At 39.8% G+C, this 24832-nt stretch overlaps 1 protein-coding gene across 3 annotated transcripts in view; it reads left to right on the forward strand.

Annotated features, from left to right (window-relative positions):
* Positions 1-24832, forward strand: part of GRID1 (glutamate ionotropic receptor delta type subunit 1) — a 1087219-nt gene that overhangs the window by 789094 nt on the left and 273293 nt on the right. For all 3 annotated transcript variants that reach the window (XM_020994606.2, XM_078150776.1, XM_078150775.1), the window contains exon 5: positions 22641-22694. In XM_020994606.2, the coding sequence (XP_020850265.1) occupies positions 22641-22694 (54 nt within the window). The remainder of the gene's footprint in view (positions 1-22640; positions 22695-24832) is intronic.

Here is a 24832-nt window from a genome sequence, read left to right on the forward strand (position 1 = left end):
GTCTGAGGCCAGATTTGAACTCAGGTTTTCCTGCTTCCAAGTACAGAACTCTATCCGCTGTGCAATCTAGCCTTCCCCACTAATAGGCATCATACTAGAAGGGGACATTAGAGGTCTTCTAGATCATTTAGTCCATAATTCCTCTTCCTCCTCTCTCCAGAAATTATTTAGATATATAGCATTGTGTAGTGAAAAGAGTACTGTGTTTGGAGCCAGAGCCCAAGGCTCAGTTCTTGATCATGCCTCCCTCTTTCTACTACATCACTTTGGTTGTCTTCTTCCGACTTTCAAGGCCCTATTTAATCTTGGCTCATCCCACCCAATCAACAGAATTTCCTACTCTTTTTTTTTTTAGTTTTCAACATTCACTTCCATAAGATTTTGAGTTCTAAATTTTCTCCGCCTTCCTCTACTCACCCCTCCCCAAGACAGCATACAATCTGATATAGGCTCCACGTGTACATTAATATTAAACATATTTTCACATTAGTCATGTTGTAAAGAAGAATTAGAACCTATGGGAGGAACCACAAGAAAGAAGAAACAAAACAAAATAAGAGAGCAAATAGTCTGCTTCGATCTGCATTCAGACTCCATAGTTCTTTTTCTGGATGTGGATAGCATTTTCTGTCATGAGTCTTTTGGAGTTGTATAAGATCCTTGCATTATGAGAAGAGCTGAGTCTATCAAAGTTAATCAACATGAAATGTTGCTGATACTGTGCACAATGTTCTCCTGGTTCTGCTCACTTCACTCAGCATCTGTTCACGCATGTCTTTCCAGGTTTTTCTGAAGGCATCTTGCTCAGCATTTCTTATAGTGCAATAGTATTCCATCACATTCGTATACCACAGCTTGTGCAGCCATTCCCCAATTGATGGACATTCCCTCAATTTCCAATCCTTGGATACCACAAAAAGAGCTGCTATGAATATTTTTGCACATGTGGGTCCTTCTCCCATTTTTGTGATTTCTTTGGGATGTAGACCTAGAAGTGGTATTGCTGGATCAAAGGGCATGCACTGGTTTTTAGGCTTTTGGGCATAGTTTCTAATTGCTCTCCAGAATGGTTAGATCAGTTCACAACTCCTCCAACAATGCATTAGTGTTCCAATTTTCCCACATTTTCTCCAACATTTATCATTTTCCTGTTTAATCATGTTAACAATCTGATGGTTGTGATATGGTACCTCAGAGTCATTTTGATTTGCATATTCTAATCAATAGTGATTTAGAGCATTTTAAAAAATTTCTTCATCTGAAAACTGCTTGATCATATCCTTTGACTTTTTATCAATTGGGGCAGAATTTCCTACTCTTTTGTCAGTTGGGTGGTACAGTAAATAGAATCCTGGAGTTTGCATCAGGAAGACTAGCTGTGTAACACTAGGAAAGTCACTAAGCTTTTCTCAGCCTTAGTTTTCTCATCTGTAAAATGGGGATAATAAAACCTCCTTTCCCCAGGGCTGTTGTGAAGAGCAAATGAAATAATATAGGTATAGAACTTTGCCTTTAAGGTGCTTTATGAATGCTAGCCATTATTACCACCACCACCCCTTCTGCATTCTACTTATGTTGTTCTGTTTGTAGACTCCATTTATTCTCTTCTCCTTACTATTCCTTCTGAATGGAAGGTCTTTTCTCTCTTAACTATGCAAATCCTGCCCATTATTCCGTCTAAGGCTTATTTATAACTTCCTGTACCACTGGAAAGCTTACAAAGTTTTATCCTTTCAATAACTCCCTGAGGTAAACCATGTGAATATTGTTATCCCTATCTAACTGATGAAAAAATAGAAAACGGGAAAGGTTAAGTGATTTGCCCAAGAACATCAAGGGGATGATTGTAAGAGAAAATATTCATCTCAGATTTCTTGACTCCAAGACAATCCTCTTTCTACTCTGCCATGTCTGTATTCTCCACAAAATCCCATTTCCTCCATGAAGCCTTCCCAGAGGATTACAATCCACATTTATCTTTCCTAACTATCCCTAAGCTCCAATGGGATTTATAGAATGCAACTCACCATTTAGCACAGAATTACTCTCTAAGTGTTAGTCTTGCTTCCAGTTCGGTGACAGGAGCCTGGTTAAGGGTATATAAGCTATGTTATATATTTTTATGTGTTTTTTTTTTATTCTGATAGTACTTAACAATCAATAGTAAGAGGTGCAAAAACACTTGTCAAGCAATTGGTTGAAGCTACAAAACATTTCAGACACGCAAAGACTCTTAGCATCCATCCAGGCCAATCCATAACTAAATGAGAATGCCCTTTATCACATAACCAAAAGTTGGTTACTCTTCCTTTTCTTAGTGATCCTTTCAGAAACTTCCCATTCAACTTTTAGATAAATCTTGTTATTGGTAATGTTTTCTTTACATGAAATCAAAATTTACCTTTAGAAAACTTACATTCATTGCTCTTAATTCTGCTTTCTGAGGCTAAGCAGCTGACCTAATCCTTCTTACATAAGTTAGCCTCTGAGATATTTGAACATAACAGTCACATTCCTCCGAAGTCTTCTCTAGTTTAAATATCTTCCCACTTCCTTCAGTTTTATCGTCTCTGAAATAAATGCAAGACCCTTTTCTACCCTGGTCATCCTGATCTGGATATTCCCTAATCTCTATTAAATGGTGGTGTCCATAAGTAAAGAAAATAGTGATCATTCATAAGCAAATCCCTTTGTTAGCTTAATTTCCAAAAAATTGAATACCTTGGGAATGTGATGATCAAAGTGAATCCTTGTGTTTGAACTGTTTCTTTGAACAGGAAATTTGAAATCCCAGAGCTCTGAGGGGCTCCGCTTGATATAATGACAGCTACCCTGAGTTTCCTGACATTGATCCTTTCCTTCTCCACCCTCTTTACTTCCCCATTTATGGTTGCCTGAAGCAAACTCATTTTAAATTTGTTCTACCATAAGGAGTCTATAGGATAAGAATCTTCAACACCCCCACCCCCACCCCCCCACTGAAAAAACAGTCAGCCCAAAATGGAATTGTTGTCTTGATCAAATATTCCCTATGAAATCCTACTCGCTTGTCTGATTCATCTCACAAAGCACACACATTCCAAAATAACCTCAGAGGGACATATGCCTCTTGATTGTCGATCAGTGCTGAGGACCAACTGTGCTCACAAAGTGTCCCTCCTTCTCTGGGTAGCTGTATTAGAGTTTTCATCAATTGTCCCAATGTTGCCTTGGGGGCAGCTGCTGTGTGAAGCTGTCAGGTTTACATGGATGTTCCCAAAACAAAGAAAGAAAATAACAGATGTGGGACTAGTAGAAGCAAGTCTTCAAAGGTTTTCTGATGGTAAGGCATTTCCACATGTGTATTTCCTAGTCTTGAAGAAATCACAGGTTAAGAATATTAACCCCATCCCTCACTAAGTCATGACTATTTGATTCAATTCAATAAATATGTATTAAACATCTACTATGACACACCTGATGGCTCATTCCTGTATTCTCTATTACAGAGGAGACAGAGGCTGGTAGATTTATTAGGCCTAAAGATGGTTAGATGTCCAGGACTAAGTCTAGTCCTATGTCTTGAATCCCCAGGATTGGGTGAGAGGGCACCAGTTTGACTACAAAGGGGTGAATTGGCCCAAGCTGGAAATGGAACAGGTCAAAACTTCCATGTTGATCAGCAGTGGGAAAACTTCTATGTTAATCAGCACCTGTGAATGGCCACCATTTTTCCAGCCTTGGTGAGATAGGGAGACCAGGAGTTTAGAAACAAATAAAAAATGAGCAAACAAACCTATCAAGTCCAAGACATTCTAGGAACTGGGCATTTAAAGACCCAAATGGCTAGATAGATAAGAAAACTGTCCTTGGCTTTGAGTCCTTGGCTTATTCTCTTGGGGAGGGAGAAAGGGAAGATAGTTCATATAAAGAAAGAAAGAAATATATGATAATTTGAGTAGGGAGATAACACTATGAGGGGATGCTAGCTGGTGTAGTTGATAGAGTGCCAGGCCTAGAGTCAGGAAGACTCCTTCCTCTTCCTGAGTTTCAATGTAACCTGAGACACTTACTAACTTGGGCAAATCACTTCACCCTGTTTCCCTCAGTTTCTTTATGTATAAAATGAGCTGAAGAAGGAAATGGCAAACCACTCTAATATCTTTGCCAAGCAAACCCCAAATGGGATCACAAAGATTCAGACACAACTAAGCAACAAATGGTGCTATGAGGGAAGAGATTCTTAACATAAAATCCACCAACCCCCAAGGGATCCATGAATAGATTTCTGGGAATCTATGAGCCTGAAGGGAGAAAATGCTTCTTTATTTCAATATAAATGGTTTTCCTTGTGGATTTTATTTGGTGCATTTAAAAACATTCTGAGGAGTCTGTGATACCAAAAAGGTTAAGAATCCTTAGTTTACAGAGATCTGTAGGAAATGACCTCAGAAATGAGCCTTGAATGAAGTTATGGGTTGCAAGAGAATGAGATGAAGACAGAGTGTATTCTAGGCATAGAGGGCAGCCAGGATTAAATAGGTCATAGGAGACTGGCTTCAGAAAACAGCAATGAGGTCTTGTATGGCTGGAACACTGAGTAAAAGGAAATAGATCCAGAAAACAAGACTGGAGGCAGATCGTTCAAAGCTTTAAATGCCAAGCTAAGGATTTCATATTTTATCTTAGAGGTTATAGGTGGTGAAGAAGATAGATTTCAGGCCTTGGAGTCAGAAGGATTCAGACTCAGAAGAATCCATCCTCAAACACTTGTTAGCTGGGTGACCCTGGGTAGGTCACTTAAACCAGTTTGCCTCAGTTTCCTCATCTATAAAGTGATAAAGAAATGGCAAATCACTCCAGGATCTTTGCCAAGAAAACCCCAAATGGTGTCGTGAAGACTTGGACACAACTGAAAAATGACTGAACAGCAACAAGAGGATGCAGGAGCCCCTGAAGGTTCTTGAGTAACCTGGTCTGACCTAGAGCTCTTTTCCTGATGAAATAATTAGGTCCTTGAGGGCAAAAATCAAGTCTGTTCCTTCTGCATTCCCCATAGAGCACAGCAGAAAACTGATCAGTGAACACCTATTAATTTAGTATAAAATGTATGTGTGGAGGAGTGGGAGTGGAGGAAGGATAGAGATGTGGAAGAACAGGGCAGTCCATGGTTTATTAATTACTCTCTGTTACTCTGCTGTTATCTGTTTCTTTCATTTGCTTTCCTGTGAGACATTTGGGTTTCTCAGTAGTGGCATATTGCTAGACTATGATCTTGTTAAAATGCATGCTCCATGAGGGCAAGGATTATTATTCTTGGTATTTGACTGTGCAGTGCTAATATGGTGCCTAGCACATGAAAGACCCTTAACAAATGAGACTGATTAACTGAGCAAATGCTCAGAATTACTTAAACTTTTGAGTTTCACCCTCTTTGAATTGGGGCTAATGGGATTTCACATTCTTTTGTCAAAATGTGTCTTATTAAGAGCTGAACTACAAGTAGTTGCTCTAGAACCTGCTGTTAATTCTTTTGATAGGAGAGGTAAGCACCTGAGGTGTGGGAAGGTCTCAGGATCCCACATGCCTGCCCATCCCTGGTGTTGCCCTCATGTAAGTCTTGGTTTGGGTCTCCCAGTCTAGTGGTAAGTAAGAAAGTACTGAAAATTCTTTCAGAGTTATGTTGGAAGAAGTGGCCTGACCTGCTTCTTAGGGAATGGCATTAGTATCCCCCCATGATATTTTCTCAATCTCTATATCCAAATCCAGGAAATGGGGAAGGAGTGAGAGGGAGCTGGTCACCAAGTAGGGCAAAAGATAGTGATGGACTTAAGGGTTTGGGGGATCACAGGTGGTTATCCTGACGTGTCACCTGTATGGTGAGGGTAGAGTAGAAGAAACACAGATTCTGGAGTAACAGAACCTAGGTCAGCAACCCTTCTCTGATGCTTGGTACTTACATAAACTTTGGTAAGTCATATGACCTTTTTGCCTTTGACTTTCCTCATCTCTAAAATGAGCTGGTTAAAATGGATGAATGACCTTTGTGTCCTGTCTAGCTCTGCATGTGTTGTTCTACAATATGTAATGACAAGCCACAGTGGAGAAAGAATGTCACCCCCTGTTCTATTGCCGCTAGGAAAACATCCTACTTACTCCACCCAGGGATGTTCTCTGCTAAGAAATCTGGAAGTATTAGGACACTTTTCATACTATGGATTAATCTTACTGGAAAATACGTTTTTTAATCCTGGTTTCCATTTCTACTTGGGGTAAGGTTGGTCAGGCAAGGAACAAGGAGAAATTAGGCTCTTTTCTAGGTATATCATCCAGGATACAAGAAAAAGTCATTGCAAAACATCATAGTTGTGATGAAAACACTGATGTTTTCTCTTCTTTGGGTTCCATTCCTTGAAATAGCTGAGTGGTGCAGTAAATTGAGTGCTAGTCTGGGAGTCAGAACAACTTGAGGTCAAATATAGCCACGAACACATGTAAGCTGTGTGACCTTGGGCAAGTCTCTTGCCCAACTGTTTGCCTCAGTTTCCTCAACTATAATGTGAGGATAATAATAACACCTGCCTCCAAGGATTGTTGTGAGGATTAAATGAAATAATATCTGAAATAATTTAGCACAGCTCCTGGCACATGGTAGGCTCATAATAAACATTTGTTTTCTTTCTTCTTCCTTCCTTCCTTCCTTCCTTCCTTCCTTCCTTCCTTCCTTCCTTCCTTCCTTCCTTCCTTCCTTCCTTCCTTCCTTCTTCCTACCTTCCTTACTTTCTTCCCCCCTCACTCCCTCCCTCCCTCCTTCCCTTCTTCCTTTCCTCCCTTTCTCCTTCTCTTCCTTCTACCTTATACATTTTCTTGCAGGAAAGTTTTCTCTAACAGCTTAAAAATCAATTTGTGTTGGTGTGCACGTATTTGTGTGTATGTTTGCACATGTGTTACATGTACATAAATTCACAAATTGAGAGGAAATGCCACCCTCCTTTTTTAAGGAGGCAAGAGTGTAGTCTGCCTGCCATCCCCATCCTCCCTCCCTCAGCAACTAACATACTCTGTGATTCAATTTATCATCAACCTCACTGGGTCACTACTGACTTGTATCGAGCTAAGCCTTGAGGATGAAAGTTATTATCCCTTGACTATTCTGGGGGCTTAGACACCCATGATAACATGTTATGGCTCAGAGTCAGGGGCAGTTCTTCTGATAATCCATAACTTAAGATAGACCGAGGTATCTGTCCTCCAGTACTCAATGAAGTAGGACAAAATTTTGGGAAAATAAATGAAGATATTTCCTTTCTATTTTGTTCTTCAAAATGTCAGGTTCAGAAAAAAATAGAATACAGATTGTACTCAGCAGCTCTTATCAGCCTCTAAAGTATTGTTATGTTCAGCATTATTGCTTTGAAAAGAAGTAAAACACCTTAATCTTCTAAAAACAATTTAGATTTAAGAAAGAAATTGGAGCTGTTCTGATGAGTTGCTTGCCCAATACTGATTTAAAATAGCTTTGATATTAACCTTAAATGTCGACATTTCTAATCAAAATATTCACTTGTATAGTCACCCTAGAAGCCTTGCTGGGATGTGGTATTTAAAGTCCTTGTAGGTAGGGCCAGTCTGACATATGGCTGGTCATCTAGGTTGTGGAATTTAAATCACAATGGCAAGGATTCGGTACCTCAAATATTGTCTCTCTTCTCATGTATCTAGGGGCTCTTACAATACCATGAAAGGGATGGAAGAGAATTGCAGAACAATTACATTTACAGAGTGTAGTTGTATGTGACAGGAAATATATCAGACTCACTTGGCTGGTAAACATATCCCACTTTTCCAGGGGCTAGAAGTGGAGGTACAAAGCATAGCCACAGGACACAATATGCCTGGGTGGGGAAAATCATGGGCATAGCATGACCCCTTCCACACTAGGGAAGAGTTTCTGATATTCTCATACATTAATAGCTGTGCCTTTTCCTGCACCCTAAAGGTTTAACTGAAGATACCCTTACATGGGTCAGTTTCTATTTTAAAATAGGTCAACACTGACCAAAAGCACTAAGGTTGTGGCCAGTTTGACAATTCACAAGAAAAGTCACCTTTTATTATTTCCTTGAATCTCAGCTAAATGTCCTTCATACCTTCCCCACCTAGACAAATGAAAGACTGAATATCCACTTGCGATGCATTGCACTTTTTCTCTTTAGCTTCTCTGGATTTCCCTAGTTACAATGCTCATACTGCCTACCTATGGAACTGTCTAATGGGTGAATTATAGAAATGCATTCCCTGGGGTTCTACCACTAAGGCAAACTCACATTCCTTACCATCTTTCTTGAAGATGTGACTCTGCTTTCCCAGGAAAAGATCAGTTCTGGCAGGTTCTATTCACCTGAATAGGCTTCAAATACTCTCCTGATTATGTATGACTTATGTCTGTCATGTGAGGACCACCTTAGCTCATCACTAAAAGGTTGTTTCCAAGTGATGACTTCTTTCCAGCCACAGCAATCATTGAAGGCCAACTACTAAGGAATGAGAGGGGATGAGAAGATGGAATCTGGATTGGTGAAAAAAGCATGTTCACAATGAATCCTTGAAGACTTGAGGAGTTTCTTGGTTTATCCATTGAAGTAGATAAACATGGATAGGACCACATATGCAATACTTGTCAATCATATTTGCCTCCATGTTAATTCCTCCTATCTCAGATCAGAAAAATTTGAGAGTAATATTGTGTTTAGTTCTGGCTACAATAGTTAAGAAAGAATAGGAATAAGCTAAGAAAATTCAAAGGATGGTGATCAGGATAGTAAGGAATTTGAGGCCAGGGCTTATGAGCCATGATCAAAGACACTAAAAATGTTTAGCCTGGAGAAGAGGATATTTAGGCAAACATGAACAGCTGTGCTCAAGTAATGGAAAGTCTGTTAGGTGGAATAAGTAATAGACTTGCTTAGAATCTTTAGAAGAACTAGAGACAATGGGTTTGTTGTAGTGAGGAAGAGTTACAGTCAACTTATGTCTTTTTTTTTTAATTCTAATAATCATGAGGAGTGGAAAGTATCACATAAAGAGTCAAAGGAATTTGATTTAAATTATGATTCTGTTTCCTACTTGTATAACCTTGGACAAGTCATTAACCTCTCTGGGTCTCAGTTTCCTCATTTCTAGAATGAGAATGGTGGGACTAGATGACCTCTGAGGTTTCTTGTAGCTCTAAATCAATGATCCTATGAGAGCTGACCCAAAGTTGAATGAGCTACCTCAGAAGGGGATGAATTGTCTCTTCACAGTTATCCTTCAAGCAAAGTCTACTCCCTCATCTCCAGTAACCTCCTCTACATCCTCCTCACTCCCGGGGCTCAGAGACCATGCTGGAACTTCCCTCAGGATCTCCTACTTGCCTGATTAGTGACCTTTTCTCTCACAACACTATTGCAGGAAAGATTCAACCACGCTTCACCTCATTCTCACCCTTCCCGCTATGTCTTCCATTCCCTCTTGGAATCTTTTCCTTCTAATTCCCATCTCCCCTCCCTCCCACCATTCCCTTTCTCTCCATGATCAATGGAACCATAAGCCATGATCAATCAAATCAACTCTGCCACTGTTCTTGAATATAGCAGGTCAATCTTCCACTGGGTCCACTCACTCCCTCACTCTGACTTTCTATTCTTAATTGCCCCTCCTCACCCCCAGTCTCATATGTATGTTGTCTGCCCCATTAGAATACAAGCTTATTTAAGGCCAGAGACTGTCTTAGCTTCTGTACTTATATGCCCAGAACTTAGAAGAATGTTTGGCACAGAGAAAGTATTTAATAAATTCTTTGTCATTTATTCATTCATTCATTCCTCAAATGATTATTTGTTAGGAGTGTTATAGAAGGAATTCTTAGTCAGGAATGGGCTGAACTAGACAATCCCCAAGGTCCTTTTCAATTGCAATACCTTCTGCTTCTTTGATTCTGTGAAGTAGCTTAACAACAACAACAATAACAACAACAAGAAAAGTTAACGTTTACATAGTGCTTACTAGGTACCCAGCAATATACTAAGTGATTTATAATTATTATTCCTTTTGATCCTCACAACTACCCTGGGAGACAGGCGCTAATATTACCACCATTTTACAGATGAGAAAACTGAGGCAAACAGGTCAAGTGACTTGTCCATGGTCACACATGTATCTGAGGAATACTACCTGAGGTATCTGAGGTCAGATTTGAACTCGGATCTTGCTGACTCCAGGCCCAGTGCTCTATCTACCGTGCAACATAGCTGTCCAGATATTACTATGGTAGATAGCTGAAACATATTAGCTTTACATATGTTGATGTGGGAAAGAGGGAATTTTGAAGACCTGAACAATGCTCAAGGATAAAACTCCTTGGTAAAGACCCAAATGGGCAGCCTGGGATAAGACTAGAGCAATATAAAACCTAGAATAATGTTTGTACTAGCTTAATAAATGCTCATTGGGTTAACAGAGCAATAAATGAATGATAAATGAATGAGGGACAAGAACAGGGCATTGAAGGCAAGCTTCACATTTTTACAACTTTATCATACACCATTATGATAGGTCCCAGACCAAGGCCTTCTTGTGCTACCAGCCACTAATGGCCCACATTTCCTGCATGGCAATTTAGGGGGGAAGGCCTGTTCTCATAGACATTGCCTCTTCAATGAAAAATGAGTCACTATGACTTAATAGAATGAAAAATCCTCCAAAATTATAGGGTAGGAGGTTTAGGTTTACATTTGAATGATGGAGGGGATTGCTTCAATTTTGCCTGTGTAGGCCTAGACATAAATGAGTATTGCCTTAAACTTGTTGATTGAAAGGTAATATGTAAGATATTTTGTATAGTGTGGCATCCTGCAGGTTTCATAGCAAAGTTCTATAATGGGAAAACTCATTGAGAGCTAGTAGATCCCACAGAGTTCATCTCATTCCACTCCATCATTTTCCTAGTCAGAAAACTAAAATTAAGAGAAGTTAAGGGACTTGTTCAAGGTCACATAAGTAATTAGCAAAAGAACTGAGACTAATTTCTGACTCTAAATTCAACATTCTTTCCATTACGTCTTATTCCCTCACAACAAAAATAGTTTTAGGGGATTTAATAGAAGAAAACAGAAAGTTGTGAGTCAATTTTCATTCTTTTGCTTGCATCTGGAAATCATGTGCAGAATAAGCTAAGCTTCAGACTGTATGAGAAGGCCCCCATTCTGGCTTTCTGCCACCTGGAAGGCTATGCCCCATTCTCTCCAGAGGAAAACAAGGTGTGAGGTTGTTCACAGCCCAATGGGCATGCTGGATAAGGACTTACTGAATTGGATCGGGATGTGACCAAGTTCAGAGTTAATTTTCTTTCAGCATTTATTCCAGCCTTCAGAAAGGGACACGTGTTTCTGCCCAGTGTTGATAAAGAGCTAGAAATGACTTTTTCCTTCTGTCGATGGAAAGATAACAACCCAAGTTCTTGGCCTCCTCTCTTTTAGACATGTGAGCACAACTGTGCAAAAGATAACACAAAGGATCCTATCTGGGAGAAATGTTCTGCAGGTGATGAGGAAATTAGAGACCATTGATTGAAACTCAAGTATCCATTAGTTGATATCTGTCCACACAGCCTGCTTTTCTAATCCTCTTGGTTGATCTTATTAAATTGATCATGCCCAGGAGCTGACTCCATTCCATTTTCTGCTGATATTAATGGTTACCCATAAATTGTCCACAGGTAATGCAGTTTCACTTTTTATTACTAACAATTGTACTTTCTTCAGAACTCTGAAGCCTGTTTCTGTGCTAGGGGAAGGATCCACGAAGGATCTGTAATGAATCTTCTTCCCACAGACTCCCTGAGCAAGGAGTTCTGCCAGGCCTGGCTGGGAGAGCATTTTGGAGGGGCTATTTTTCTCAAACTCGACAAACAGAGAATGAGTGAGAAGAAAAGCGAATGATAGACTAGAATATTGTCATGATATATTCAGTTTTTAAATAAATAATTCAGTCCCTGTCCTATTCTTTTCTCCCCTTCTTCAGAAGGAACATACAGCTCATTGTGATATGGGAACCAGTAGCAGGAAATTTTTAACAATGATATCTTTCTCCCCTGGGTTCCTTTAATATCTTTTAAAATGCCACTTTATTGACCAGGCCAGTGAAAAGGTTGCCACCTTGTTACAGTGGAATATACTAAAGCCAATATCCTTGGGTTTATATTAGGAAACTCAGCCTTTAACGCAAAATGAAGAAATCATTAAACTCCTTGTGGGGAAAACATATGGAATTATATTATGTTTCAATCATCCCCCAAAGGTCATAGTGTCTCCCACTTGCACGCTTTTCTGCTTTACCCCCTTGTTTCTTTCTCAGAGCCCCTCCAGATGCATAGAACATGTATGCACTTTGAGAAAAACCCTTTTGCACCATACCAGGGTCCTCCTGTGAGCCCCTGTTCATACTTAAGAATAGGAAGAAGTGGAAAGCTATTTAATTAGGGGATGCTCATACCTTCAGCCTTAGAAATAGATGAATTTTGGGTCTTCTGATGAGGCTCCAGGAAATTGGTGGACCTTATAATATTCCATCCAACTTCTCCTTGCCTATGAGAGGCAACTTGGTATAGTAGAAAGAAGTCCAGAGACAAGATGATTTGTGTTTCGTATTAAGCCTGTACTGTTCCTTCTGGATGAACAAGTTGGTACTGATGAGGGTGAAGGGTTGGGATGAGACTACCAGTTTCACAATTTTTATAGTCCTTTAGCTTACCCTTGAATAGGAGTTCTTAACTTAGGTCTCATGACCTTTTTAAAAAAATAACCATTTTGATATAGTTTATTTTGTAATTTTATGTATTTTCTTTTCTACACTTAAAAGATATTATTCTCAGAAGAGGTCTATATGCTTCAGTAGACTACTAAAGAGGTCTATGGCATAAAATAGGATAAGAAACCTTGTACTAGTGTTTTGCTCAGTTTCTTGTCATTCTCTCTCCCTAGGATCATGGATTTAGAGAGGGATCCTAGAAGCTGTTGAGTTCAACCCCCTAATTTTACATATGAGTAAACTGAGTCTCAGCAAGGTTTAATGACTTATCCAGAGTTACAAAGCTAGTAAATAGCCTTAGCTAAAGGATAAATTTGAACCTATCCTCTCAGACTCCGAGTCTAATGTCCCAGCCACTATTCCACATTACCTTCCCTCAAATGAAGACAAGAAGAAACAAGAGTTGGAGATATCACAGGGGTGGCTGTAGGTATATAGCTACTTGGCCCACTGTGCAAACTATCTTGTGTATTACCTCTCATCCAACAAGTTCAAGGCAATACCCGTTTATGGATAGGCCCACACATGCAAAATTGCAGCAATCATCTCCATCATTTCAGTGTGAACCCAAACCCCCAAAGTGATAATTCCAGAGGGTTTTTCATTCTGTTTTCATTTATAGTGACTAGACATATATGACCAAAAGCTATAATAACTATTGAAGCTAGTTCAAGACAGGTGCTCAAGACACTCAAATGAAGGACAGTTTTCTATTTGAAGAGCAACACATGCCAGGCATGCTCACTTCCTTTTTAGGAGCAAGTTATCTTTATTTGGGAGGTGGATATTCCCTCTGTTTTCTTTCTGAGTTAGATTGTGAGCTCCTTGAGAACAGGGGCTGTCTTTTGCCTTCTTTCATATCCACATCACTTAGCACAGTACTTGGCACATTTTGCTGTTGTCCAGTTGTTTTTCAGTATTGTCTAACTTTTCATGACCTCAGATGGGGTTTTCTTTGCAGAGATGCTGGAGTGGTTTGCCTTTTCCTTCTCCAGCTCATTTTACACATCAGGAAACTAAGGCAAACAGGGTTAAGTGACTTGTCCAGAGTCACACAACTGGTAGGTATCTGAGATTAGATTTGAATTCATTAAGATGAGTCTTCTAACTCCAGGCATGGTGCTTTATGCCCTGCCCCACTTAGCACATAGTAAATACTTAATAAGTAAATATTGATTGACTGATAGTTAATTTCTGTATTTACATTTCCCATGGTTTTCTACTCAGAGGAGTTGATGTATCAAACTTTTAGTGTCCCAGTGTGATCATTGTAATGCTGCAGACATTTATGTAATGCTTTAAGGTTTACAGGGAATTTTATGTATGTCACCTCATTATATACTCAGGACAGTTCTGTGAGATAGGTAAGTCTAAGAATTATCATGATCATCTTATGGATTAGTAAACTGGGGCTCAGAGCAGTTAACACGACTTGCTGGTGGTGACAAGGCTAGTGATTGTCAGAGAAAGTATACAGAACTAGGTCTCTCTTGATTCCAATTCCAGATCTTCTTCCAATAACCTATGCCACCCCCACCCCCACCCATGGTATATGACATCCATACTCTTTCATGGAAATCAGTCCAGCTCAAGTTTCTCTCATTTTAAAATAATAGCATTCAAGAAGTTCTTGTTTCAATTCTTCAGTACTTCTTGCTCTCCTCTAGAAATTTTATAACTTCTTGGTCTCTTCTATAATTTTCTGATACTACCTTGTCTATTTTGTATCCTTCTTCCTTTCCCCTGACATGTTTTTCTAACTGACTTGAACACAGTTCCAATATCAGCCAGCATCAATCTTCACTATACTCTCTGGATCCTTATAATTCTCATCTCTCAACCTTCAAGTAACTCTGCCTTATTTCCAAAGGACTTCAACATCTCACTCACAATCTTCCCCTTTATTCTAACTCTTAATCTCTTATTTAGAAACTTGAACATCTAGGTTGATGCCTTCTTAAAAGTCCCAGTCTCCCAATTCATCAGCTTCCTTAACTTCTGTGAATGTATGTACCTTTATGTGTCTTCAATCACACTCAATGATAGTCAAAGATCATGGATTCAGAGCTGGAAGGGATCTTAGATGGCATGATTCCATCCCCATCACAGATTAAGACATTTAGGAATAGAGAAGTTAAGTGTTTTGCTGAGCATCATACAGCTAGTAGAAGACAGCTAAGTGGCTCAGTGGAGAGAGCTCTGGGCCTGCAGTCAGGAAGACCTGAGTTCAAATCCAGCCTCAGGCACTTACTAGTGTGATCCTAGGCAAGTCACTTAACCTCTATTTGCCTTAATCCAGTAAAGAAGGAAATAGCAAACCACTCCAGTATCTTTGCCAAGAAAACCCCATGGACAGCATTGGCATGCTATGGTTCAGAGGTTACAAAGAACCAGACATGATTAAACAACAACAAAAATAACAACACAGCTAGCAAGTATCAGAGATGGGATTTGAACTCAGTTCCTCCTGAATTTAAATACAGGACTCCATCCACTTTTCCACACAACCATTCAGGCACACTTTTCATCTCATCACCACTTCTAAGTTTTCTACCTCCATGATCCAGAATTTTGAGATTCCCTTCTACTCTCATAACCTCCTCTTCTGCCCAGATTCTCCCAAACCTCACCTTTTCATGATCATGACCTGCAGTATCTTCACATTTTCCTTCTTCTAACTATTTCAACTCTATGCCATTTTCTTTCCTTGAATTTTTTGACCCCATTTTCTGAACCCTTTGCCAAATAGAGCTATTTCTCTCCCTTCAAATTGTACTCCATGTTTCCGCTTACTAACTCTATTTCCAAATAGAATGTAAGTTTTTTGAAGGCAGGAACTATTCCATTCCTTCCCCCACCCCTCACATTTTATAGAGATGGATCATAGGGTTAAAGCTAAGAGGGATCTCAGAGGCCAACTACTAGTAACCTGCCTCCTCCCATCATCATTTTACAAATGAGGATACTGGACCAAATCATACAAGGAGTAAGGAGCAGATGCAGAATTTGAATTGAGATCCTCTGATTCAGAGCCAGCCTTTGTTCCACACCCCCACCTTCTTAATATGTGCTTAATTAGTGCTCCTTGAATGACTATTCCATCATAGTGATATGACACTTGGAAAGTGATGTCAATGGTTTGGGGTTGAAATGATGAACCTACTATTACTAGCTGTGTGATTCAGGATGAGTCACTTATTCTACTTGAGGTAGAGTTTAGTCCTCTAGAAAATAAGAGAATTGGACTAAATGATATATAAGGTCCTTTCAACTCTAAATCCTGTGGTCTCCTGGTTAACTATTCCAGATCTGCTAATGGAGGAGCATACAATTTTTCATGCTTTCAAAGGGGTGACATTAGAGAAAGGGAATTGTTCATAAATAGTATGTTTTTGCCAAAGCAACAGTAGGTCTTCGAAGTCAGCTCAATATCTTTCATTGGGAAAATGCCAAAAGTCAAGATCTTTGAGAGACTGTTACTTAATGTTAGAGTTAGGGTTGTTGAAAAGATGCTAATTGCAGACAACCCTTCATTATCTCATGTCACCAGTGGAAGGCGGACCCTACATAAGTGCCTAACAATTAGTGCATACATAAAAAGTAGGTGGTATTTGCACTTTGTAAAACAAATCCTTAATGATGCTGTTGGAAGACGTCCATATGGAGGGTGGTTTTGCTTTTTTTCCCCCTTTTGTTGTTGCCGCTGCTTCTGTTGTTTCTTCCCTATTTCCTATTCCCTGACTCAAAGATAAATGAAAGAGACACGTATGTGAGAAATGCAAATGAGATAATGGGCCTCAGATTTATGATAACTTAGTGAATTAAGGAGAGTAGCACTGCTTTGAGAGTGGAAGGAACACTGATGGACCTACTTTAATTTGCATGGAGACTTCTTTTTGATATTTGGAAGTGTCTGTCTGTAAGACCTGTGAACATGGAAGCCACTAGGATGTATTCGTTGGTGCAGGCTGGTCAGTCTCCTTCTCTGGTATTCAAAAGGGCAAATAGGTGAATGTGAGACTAAAGTAATTTAATTCTATGAAGACCAAGAGGATTGACTAGATTGTCTTTTCTAGCCTTATGTCAATAGGATCCTTTGTCTTCCTAGTATTATACCTTTCAGCTTATTAAACGCCTCTGGGCAATAAGAGCCCCAATATTATCATCTTCATGGTCCTGATCATACTAAATGGGCTCACTAATTTATTTTAACAAACAACAGCAGGTCCATCTTGTTTCTCTTTGGGCCAAATATCCTAGGATTGTCACCTAAAGCAGAAGTTCTTAACCTGGTGTCCATGAACTTAAAAAAAACCTAATATAATTAGTATTGTATATTAATTATATACATTGCAGTCCAATGTGTTTAGTTTTATATATTTGAAAACATTATTTGGAGAAAGAGTCCTTAGGATTTGCCAGACTGCCATAGGGGTAGATTAAGAATCTTTGCCCTAATGCTTTCTTCTCTCATCTTTCCCACTATCCCCTGGGTACAGACAGTTCTGGACATGTGTTTCCTTAATTCTGTGTAGCTGGGTATACAATAAAATCAGATATTTCTTTAGCCATTCCTCATATGTTTTGAACTGAGAAACAAGAAATAACTCTTCTCATGAGGGACAGGTATGGGGTCCCTGGTTTAGGCCATCTTTTCTGTGTGTAGGCATATGTACAGACTTTTATTTGCTTGTTGAGTATAAATTCTTCATCCTGATCTCAGCCTCAGGAACTCAATACCATCATGGCTAACTTGTGGTTAAAGCCTTGCTCAGAAGCAGGTTATTTACCTTAATTGGGGAGAGCATCTGTTAATGTTGCCTCCCTGCACATCACTAGAAGGGGGTTCACCTGTGCTGGCTCCTTTGTTGTCTCGTGAGGTTATTGAAAGCTCTTCATGTTACTTTCTCTCCAAGGCTATTTGTTTTTCTTTTTGGAATTATTTGAAGACTCAAGTGGGTATTCATACAAGTACTAAGAATTTGGCAAGGGCCATAAGGGCAGAGTAAAATGTGGATGATGTCACTTACCCAATATCATAGTATTGGAATTTGGAAACATTATAGGGTCCTAGATTTAGAAAGGGAAAGAATCATAGTGGTCATCACTAAAATTTGGAATGGTCAGATCTAGATCCTAGATCTAGAATGGGAAAATATCTTAGAAGTCATCTTGTCCAATCACTTTATTTTACAGATGAGGAAATTGAGGCTCAGAGAGATTAAGTCATATAGCCAAGGCAGTAGGGGAGGAAGAAGCCTTAAATATCTTCTAATCTAAACCTTTCACTTGGTAAATGAGGGAAATGAGATCCAAAACACTTAAAAGACTTGCTCATTATGTAGATTAGAAATAGTTGAGCTGAAATTTGAATGTAGACCTATGATGGCAAATGTCGTGCTATTTACACTATACTCTGCTGTCTTGTGATGAGAACGTTCTAAAGAATCCTAGGAAGCTTGACAAAGAAAGTTACATGTCAACTTGAAAGGCTTTTTCAAGTTAAATCAGTCTTCTGCCTCCCAGTCCCATGTAGGACAGTCAACCAACAATTATTGATTAATTGTTATGTGACAGGCACTGGGGATACAAAGGTAAAAGTGAAATATTCTCTCCCCTTAAGGAACTTACATTCCAATGGAGGAGATGATATTATACATAGAAGTATATTCATCATATATACCGGATGAATATAGGGTACATGTGTATAGGGGGGCATGGTGGTGGAGGAGGATATCAGTAAATGCTTAGAAAAGGTGAAACTTTTTTCTCTACTTTAAAAATGATTTGGCACCATGTAATTTGTACAGATTAGTTATCTGCAGGTCATTACTTGCTCCTCATGACTCAGTTGCCATTATGTTTTGGGAGATAGTAGTAAACAGCTATCATGTTTAAGCTTCAAAAGAAGAAAATGAATCATAAGCATGCTTGTCTTGAACTTTTGATAGTGGGACAAATAATTGAAGTAGCACTTGCTTCTACCCAGACAAGATGCCAGGTAGTTTTATGTTTATATTTAATGTCTCACTTACCCACTGAGTAAGTAATATGCACTATTACTGGTTAAACTGGGAAACAGGAAAAGGTGCTGTTTTTTTTTTCTGTCCTATTCTTGTGACCATCGAAGGCGATACATCTTCCTTTATCCCTACTGTGACCAAGGACTCTGTTCCATGGAAATGAAGGGAGGGAGATCTTATGACCTTTTGTGTAAGGGGATAGCATTCTCATGGAAGAGGCAAACCATCTCTGCATGGATCAAGATGAGAATACGGAAGGCAAAGGAGGAGGAGGAGGAGGTTGGTGATTCAGAGTTGGTGGTAAGGAAAGAGCAGGGCTTAGTGTGAATCAACTTCAAATGTAACAAATGCCATTCAAGAAAAAGGGCCACACTGTACCAGAAACTCCAAATACATGGGGTTTTACAGGGAAATTCTGGGAGTGGCATTCCCCACTGGGTTATTGCCAGTTAGGGGCATTCCATTAGAACTGGCAGATTCCCTTTAATTGCTGTAAGTATTCTCTTTGTTCAAGCTGCAGTAGCTTCTAATGCTTCTTGTTTATTCCAGATGCTAAAGGAGCTATGCCCTCTGGGAACCAGAGAGCTCAAAGCTATTTGTCTCCTTGTAGGGAAAAGAGGCTTAACAAATTACCAGGCACATCATTTGTGTAAGGAAATAGGACACTGATGTTAGTCTCTTGTTTGTCAGGGTTCCATGGACCGAGTCTTTCTATCCTTAACCCACATATCACTAAGCATGTGGTTAGAGCCCAGGATTTAGCTTCAGTTGTCAGATGGGCATTCATCCCAGAGAAAGTCATGGCCACCTTCTCTTATTAGTACCTAAGAGACCAACAGAAGCTATTTTCCCTTCCATTGGGTGCCCTGACACTGTTTAATTAATATCTGCCACATAACTAACTATTCTTAACCCTCCCCTGTCCCTACCCCCAAGCAACCTGAAGCCCATAGCTTCCTTCAGAAACTGGGCTATAGTCCTGATTTCTGCTCTTGTTTTTACCAAATTGGGAGTGTGACTTATAGTATAAGAAACTTACCAAATGCAAACAAGTAGATTCCCAGCTGGGCTCAGTGACTCATTACATTTCAGAAATCCCTGTTGAGGGGCATCTCTTGTTTTCTCCTTTTCTACTTTGATGGGTCTCAGGGAAACTTGAAAGGAAAAAGAATCAGAAGGAAAACAGTTTCAGGATGGTGCTGGTGCTGTCATTGAGGCTGAGGATTGGTTTATGACTGAGGCAGGACTAAGCCCCTGGATTCTTCGGTAGATGCCCTGTGGTTTGTGGTCATATTGGTGGGCTCTGCACAGACTTCAGAGACTAGGTTTTGCTCTCTAGAAGTTTCTTTTCTTTTCAATTCATGGAAAAAGAAGGCCTTGGATTTTCTTCCCTAACAGGCATGGGAAGAGGAAGAGGGACGATTTGGTTTAGAGACCATACTTCATTTTTCCTAACAAAAGACTTCCCAAAGGAGTCAAGGAGGAAGAGTGATTACTCAGATCTCATAGAGGAAGGAAGGTTCAGAAATGGAGGCAGGCATGTAGAGAGGAATCTGGAGATGGGAAAAGTACAATCAACCAGGACTAAAACAAACACAATTTCTTTGGGAGCATTTAGTTTTATACTTTGCTTTTGTTATTGAGAACAGTAGTAATGGCAGGGGGGTGGGGATATTCGCTTCTGTCTGCATTAACTCATTGGAGAGGCAAGCCTCATAAATATTACTAATCCCATTTTATGAAATGGGATTCTATGTTCCTCATCTATGGATGAGGAAACTGAGATCCAGAAATATTGTATCATATTGGGACCCTATAAGTAAAGAGAGGCAGGATCACAACATACAAAGAACTGGACTGGATGCTAAGGATAAAAAAAGAAAATAAAAGAATTCCTTCTTTCAAGGGTTTACATTCCACTGGGGTGTGTGTGTGTGTGTGTACAACATGTATAGAAGAAGAAGTAAATGAAAATATGTTCAAAGTCACCCGAAGTAATTTCATTAGGGACTTGCATGCCAATAATGTAGCAGGTGAGGGCAACCCTTATAGAGGAGGTAGGGCCAGATATTTATTTTGAAGGAACATAAAAGATCCTTCAAAGTGAAGGTGAGAAAGATGTTCATTACAGACCTCAGCTATCCTGTGGTAATACTGTTTTTGCACACAGTTATTTATATGTTGTCTTCCTCATTAGACTGACTATAAGAGCAGGGATTGCCTTTTTCCCTTTTCTGTGCCCCCAGTGCTTAGCACCAGTGCCTGGAACATAGCAAGCACTTAATGCTTGTCGACCACCTGATCTTTGTTTACATGACTGACTTGGTTCTCCTGGCCAGTGAGGAATAATGTGGTCAGTCATCTGCCTCCCCAACTTAGAAATCCTCAGTCTGCTCTTGGGGAAATGGTCATTGTGTCTGTTACCTTTTCACTCCACGCTTGTCTGTAAAGGGCCTGACTATCTAGAAATCCAGGAAGGGTGTGCTTTAGTTCCACTGCAGAGGTGAGTGTTGCTTTCTGGCAAATTTGCCTGTACGGGGCTGGATGTCGAACTGGGCAGTCGAGGAAATGAAGTTTTCAGAGTCATTGTGCTCTCTTTTTGTTCCTAACAAAGGTGGGGGGATACTGGATAAAGAACCTTCCATACCACAATAGATTTAATGATTCTGTTGGTTGCTTTTGATGATTTCTTTTTTTTTTTCCTTCTTTTTTCCCCCCCTTCCTTGTTATAAGATGTGGCTGTCTAGGACAAGGGCAGGAAGGTTGTGTTGGGAAATGAAAGTGATAGCAAAAAAAATCAGTAACAATTAAACAGTAAATTATCCTATAAATAAATTAATAATTAAAAGAGAAGCTAATGTTCTTGCAATGAGACAAACCCAAGACAGGAAAGTAGGACCTTCCTTAGTATAGGATCTAAAGCTTGTATTGGGAACACTGGACTCTCTGTAAGTCAAATACACCCTCATCCATCTGCCAAGGGTCTAGAAGAAGTGATGTGAAAAGTAATGATTTGCTCTTTGTCTTTTCTGTCCATCCCTCATGAGTTATTTTTACTTTTATTTTTGTTTTTGCTTTCTAGCAATATCCAAGTGGCTCAGCCCAATGTTTGTAGAACAGAGGTCAGAGCTAGTTTTAGGTAAGAGGGAGAAAGAGTAGGGGCTAAATAGAAAAAGCGGAAGAAAAATTTGGACCACCTATAATACTTTGAGGGGCCAGTTCCCATTTTTAAGGTCATGATGGTAGAACTTTTAACATTAGGAACACATAAGACATGAGAAGGATTCATCAATTCCTAGGTCCCTGGTAGGACAATGCATTCCTCTGCCGTGGTACCATGGAAAGAATTCTGGCTCTGGAGTTATGGGACTAGATGTCATAACCTCTGATGTGTACTTAGGCAAGTCACTTTGCTTTCCTGATCTTCGGTTACCTCATCTTTAATTGAGGGAGGCCAATGGCCTCTGGGGTCCTTTCCAGCTTTGTATGATTCTGATGGCCTGGAAACCTTGAATAAATTGGTCTTTTCCTGTGGTTCAAAAATAGGCATCAAGGAACTTCCATCTCAGTTTCAGTGGCCCAGGCCACCTCGTTAGCAAAATAGTCATATTGAAACATAATGACCAGTTGGCTAACGCTAGAAGCCCTCCCCCTGGGAGACAATAGGATTTTCCCGAACAAAATCTTTAGGAATACTGGTGATAAAGAGAACCCCAAACAGTGAATGGGTGTTTCCTCCCCAGTGTGTATTGCTTATTCACTGCCTTTTTCTTTTTCCTCTCTCTACAGGCAGTGGAAACCAACCTGGCTTCTAAGGACAGTCACTGGGTGTTTGTTAATGAGGTAAGAGAGTCCTTAGACTGCACAGCCCTGGCCTGGGTTTACTTCTCCTTTCCCCATTTAACCCTCAACATATTACTCTTGCTGGCATCAGGGCCCAGACACTCAAACATTGCCCCTGTAATGATGGGAGTAAAAGATTGAAAGCCTTTTTTTTTTTGTTTCCTCCAAATTAAACTACAGTTGGAAGTACTTACATATGTACATGCATGTATGTATGTATTTGTATGTGTGTATGTGTGTTTGTATGTATGTGTTTTGGGAGTAGGGGTGGGATTCTAACTACATCCAAGTAGTACTGTAGTCAGAATATCCAAGTCCCATGATTCTCTTTGGCAACCAGTGGCAGCAGCAGAGGACTTTGGATGTAGGTTTGATATTGATATCCATCTCTAGTATGTACTTTTACTACTTGCCTGTCTTCTGTAGAGCTGAGATTATCAGCAACTCCTAAATTAACTGATCAATTTCTAATAGCTTCATTCCATGAGAAGCTAGGTTTATTTCGGAGGTAATTCATCCTTTTATGATACATTGTTCTCTATTAGCTCAGGCTAAAATAGTTTAAAAGGATTGGGTTTTATTCTAATAATTGTGCAGATAGTATCAGGTAACAGTTTGCTTCCTGGGCCTACTTTTCAGAGCTTTCCTTACATAAATCCTCATCATATTAGATGCTCGTTTTATCTCGACCAGTCATAGACATTTAAAGTAACTATCCATTTACCTTGTGGCACTTTTATAGTATGTAACACTGTAATTAACAGAGGGGACATTGCATCCATCCTTCCCTTTAGTGAAGGGCTTCAGAGAACCACTTGCAACCTCCTAATCGTCTGATGTCTGATGGTCTGAGCTCCATCAGCTTCTCCCCAGGCCCCAAAGAACAGAATTCTCTTTGTTCTCAGAGACACCCTAAGTCACAGACCTGAGGCTGAGTTTTGTTTTTTGATGTTTCATTCAGATTGTGGAGGGACCCCTACAGAATCCCCCCATAACTCTTACAATTCTCACAATTGCTACTAAGCTATGAGGAGGAGGAGATATATTTTTAACAGCAGGCATTTTCACCTCTGATCTCTCCCTCTCTCTCTCTGTCTTTTCCTTAGTCTCTGTTTCTTTCTTTTTCTTTCCCCTTTACCTTTATCTCTCCTATTTCATCCATCTCTTTCTATCACTTGCTATTCCTTTCTCCTCTTCTCCCTCCTCTCTCTCTCTATCCTTTTCTCTCCTTCACTTCTTGTTTCTCTTTTTCTCACTCTCTTGTTCTCTCCCTCTCATTCTATTTCCATCTTCCTCCGACTCTCCTGCTCCCTCTTTCTCTGCCTCCCTTTATCTATCTCTTTCCCTTTCCTTCTCCTCTTTTATCTTATCCTTTTTTCTTTTCCCATTTCTCTCCTCTTCTTTCTCTCATCACTCCTTTATGTCCTGTCTTTATACTTATCCATTCAATATTAGGGCTTACCCCTCATTTGTTCCAAAGTAAGGTTTCCCTTGGTGTTCCATGAAGTAAGGCCCATTCATTTTGCCATATCCTGAAAAGCAGCCTCATCCTGACCAGAATAAACAGCTACATGTACACTCTGCATAACCACAAAAATTTGTCATTTCCAAAGTATGTGATGAAATAAAATCAGAGGAATATTTTGGACATTGCTGTAACTATAATTTTGGTGTCAGTGTCAGGCTTCACCAAATATATGCAGGGGAAACAATAGCACACATCATGAATATGTTCTCGAATTGAATTTTGAAGACAATTTAGTTGGGGGACAGAGAAATGCTGGGACATTATCACAAGGTGGGGAGACAGAGGACCTAGGGAACCTTGAAGCCACTACTAGGTAGCCAATAATTAGGGGTGTCAGACAGCAGGAAAGGGCTGGAACAATGTAGCTGTCTCAAGGTAAGGGTGTGTACCAAATGGGAGCTTCAAATTTCAACTATTTTTTTTTCTTGCCAACAAGGTGCTAATTCCAGTTTTTATCCTAAGATGTTGAAAGGATATAAATACTACAAACACCTCATAATTGTGTCGCCCTGGGACAAAGTGCCGCTCACTCATCATAGTTACACCTATGACAGCTTGAGTTCATTACAGGTTTATGAAAAGTAAAGAGAAGATATTCACCTGGAGGACA

The sequence above is a fragment of the Phascolarctos cinereus genome, unplaced genomic scaffold, assembly GCF_003287225.1.
Source record: "Phascolarctos cinereus isolate Bilbo 61053 unplaced genomic scaffold, phaCin_HiC Scaffold_3;HRSCAF=262, whole genome shotgun sequence".
Lineage (NCBI taxonomy): Eukaryota > Metazoa > Chordata > Mammalia > Diprotodontia > Phascolarctidae > Phascolarctos > Phascolarctos cinereus.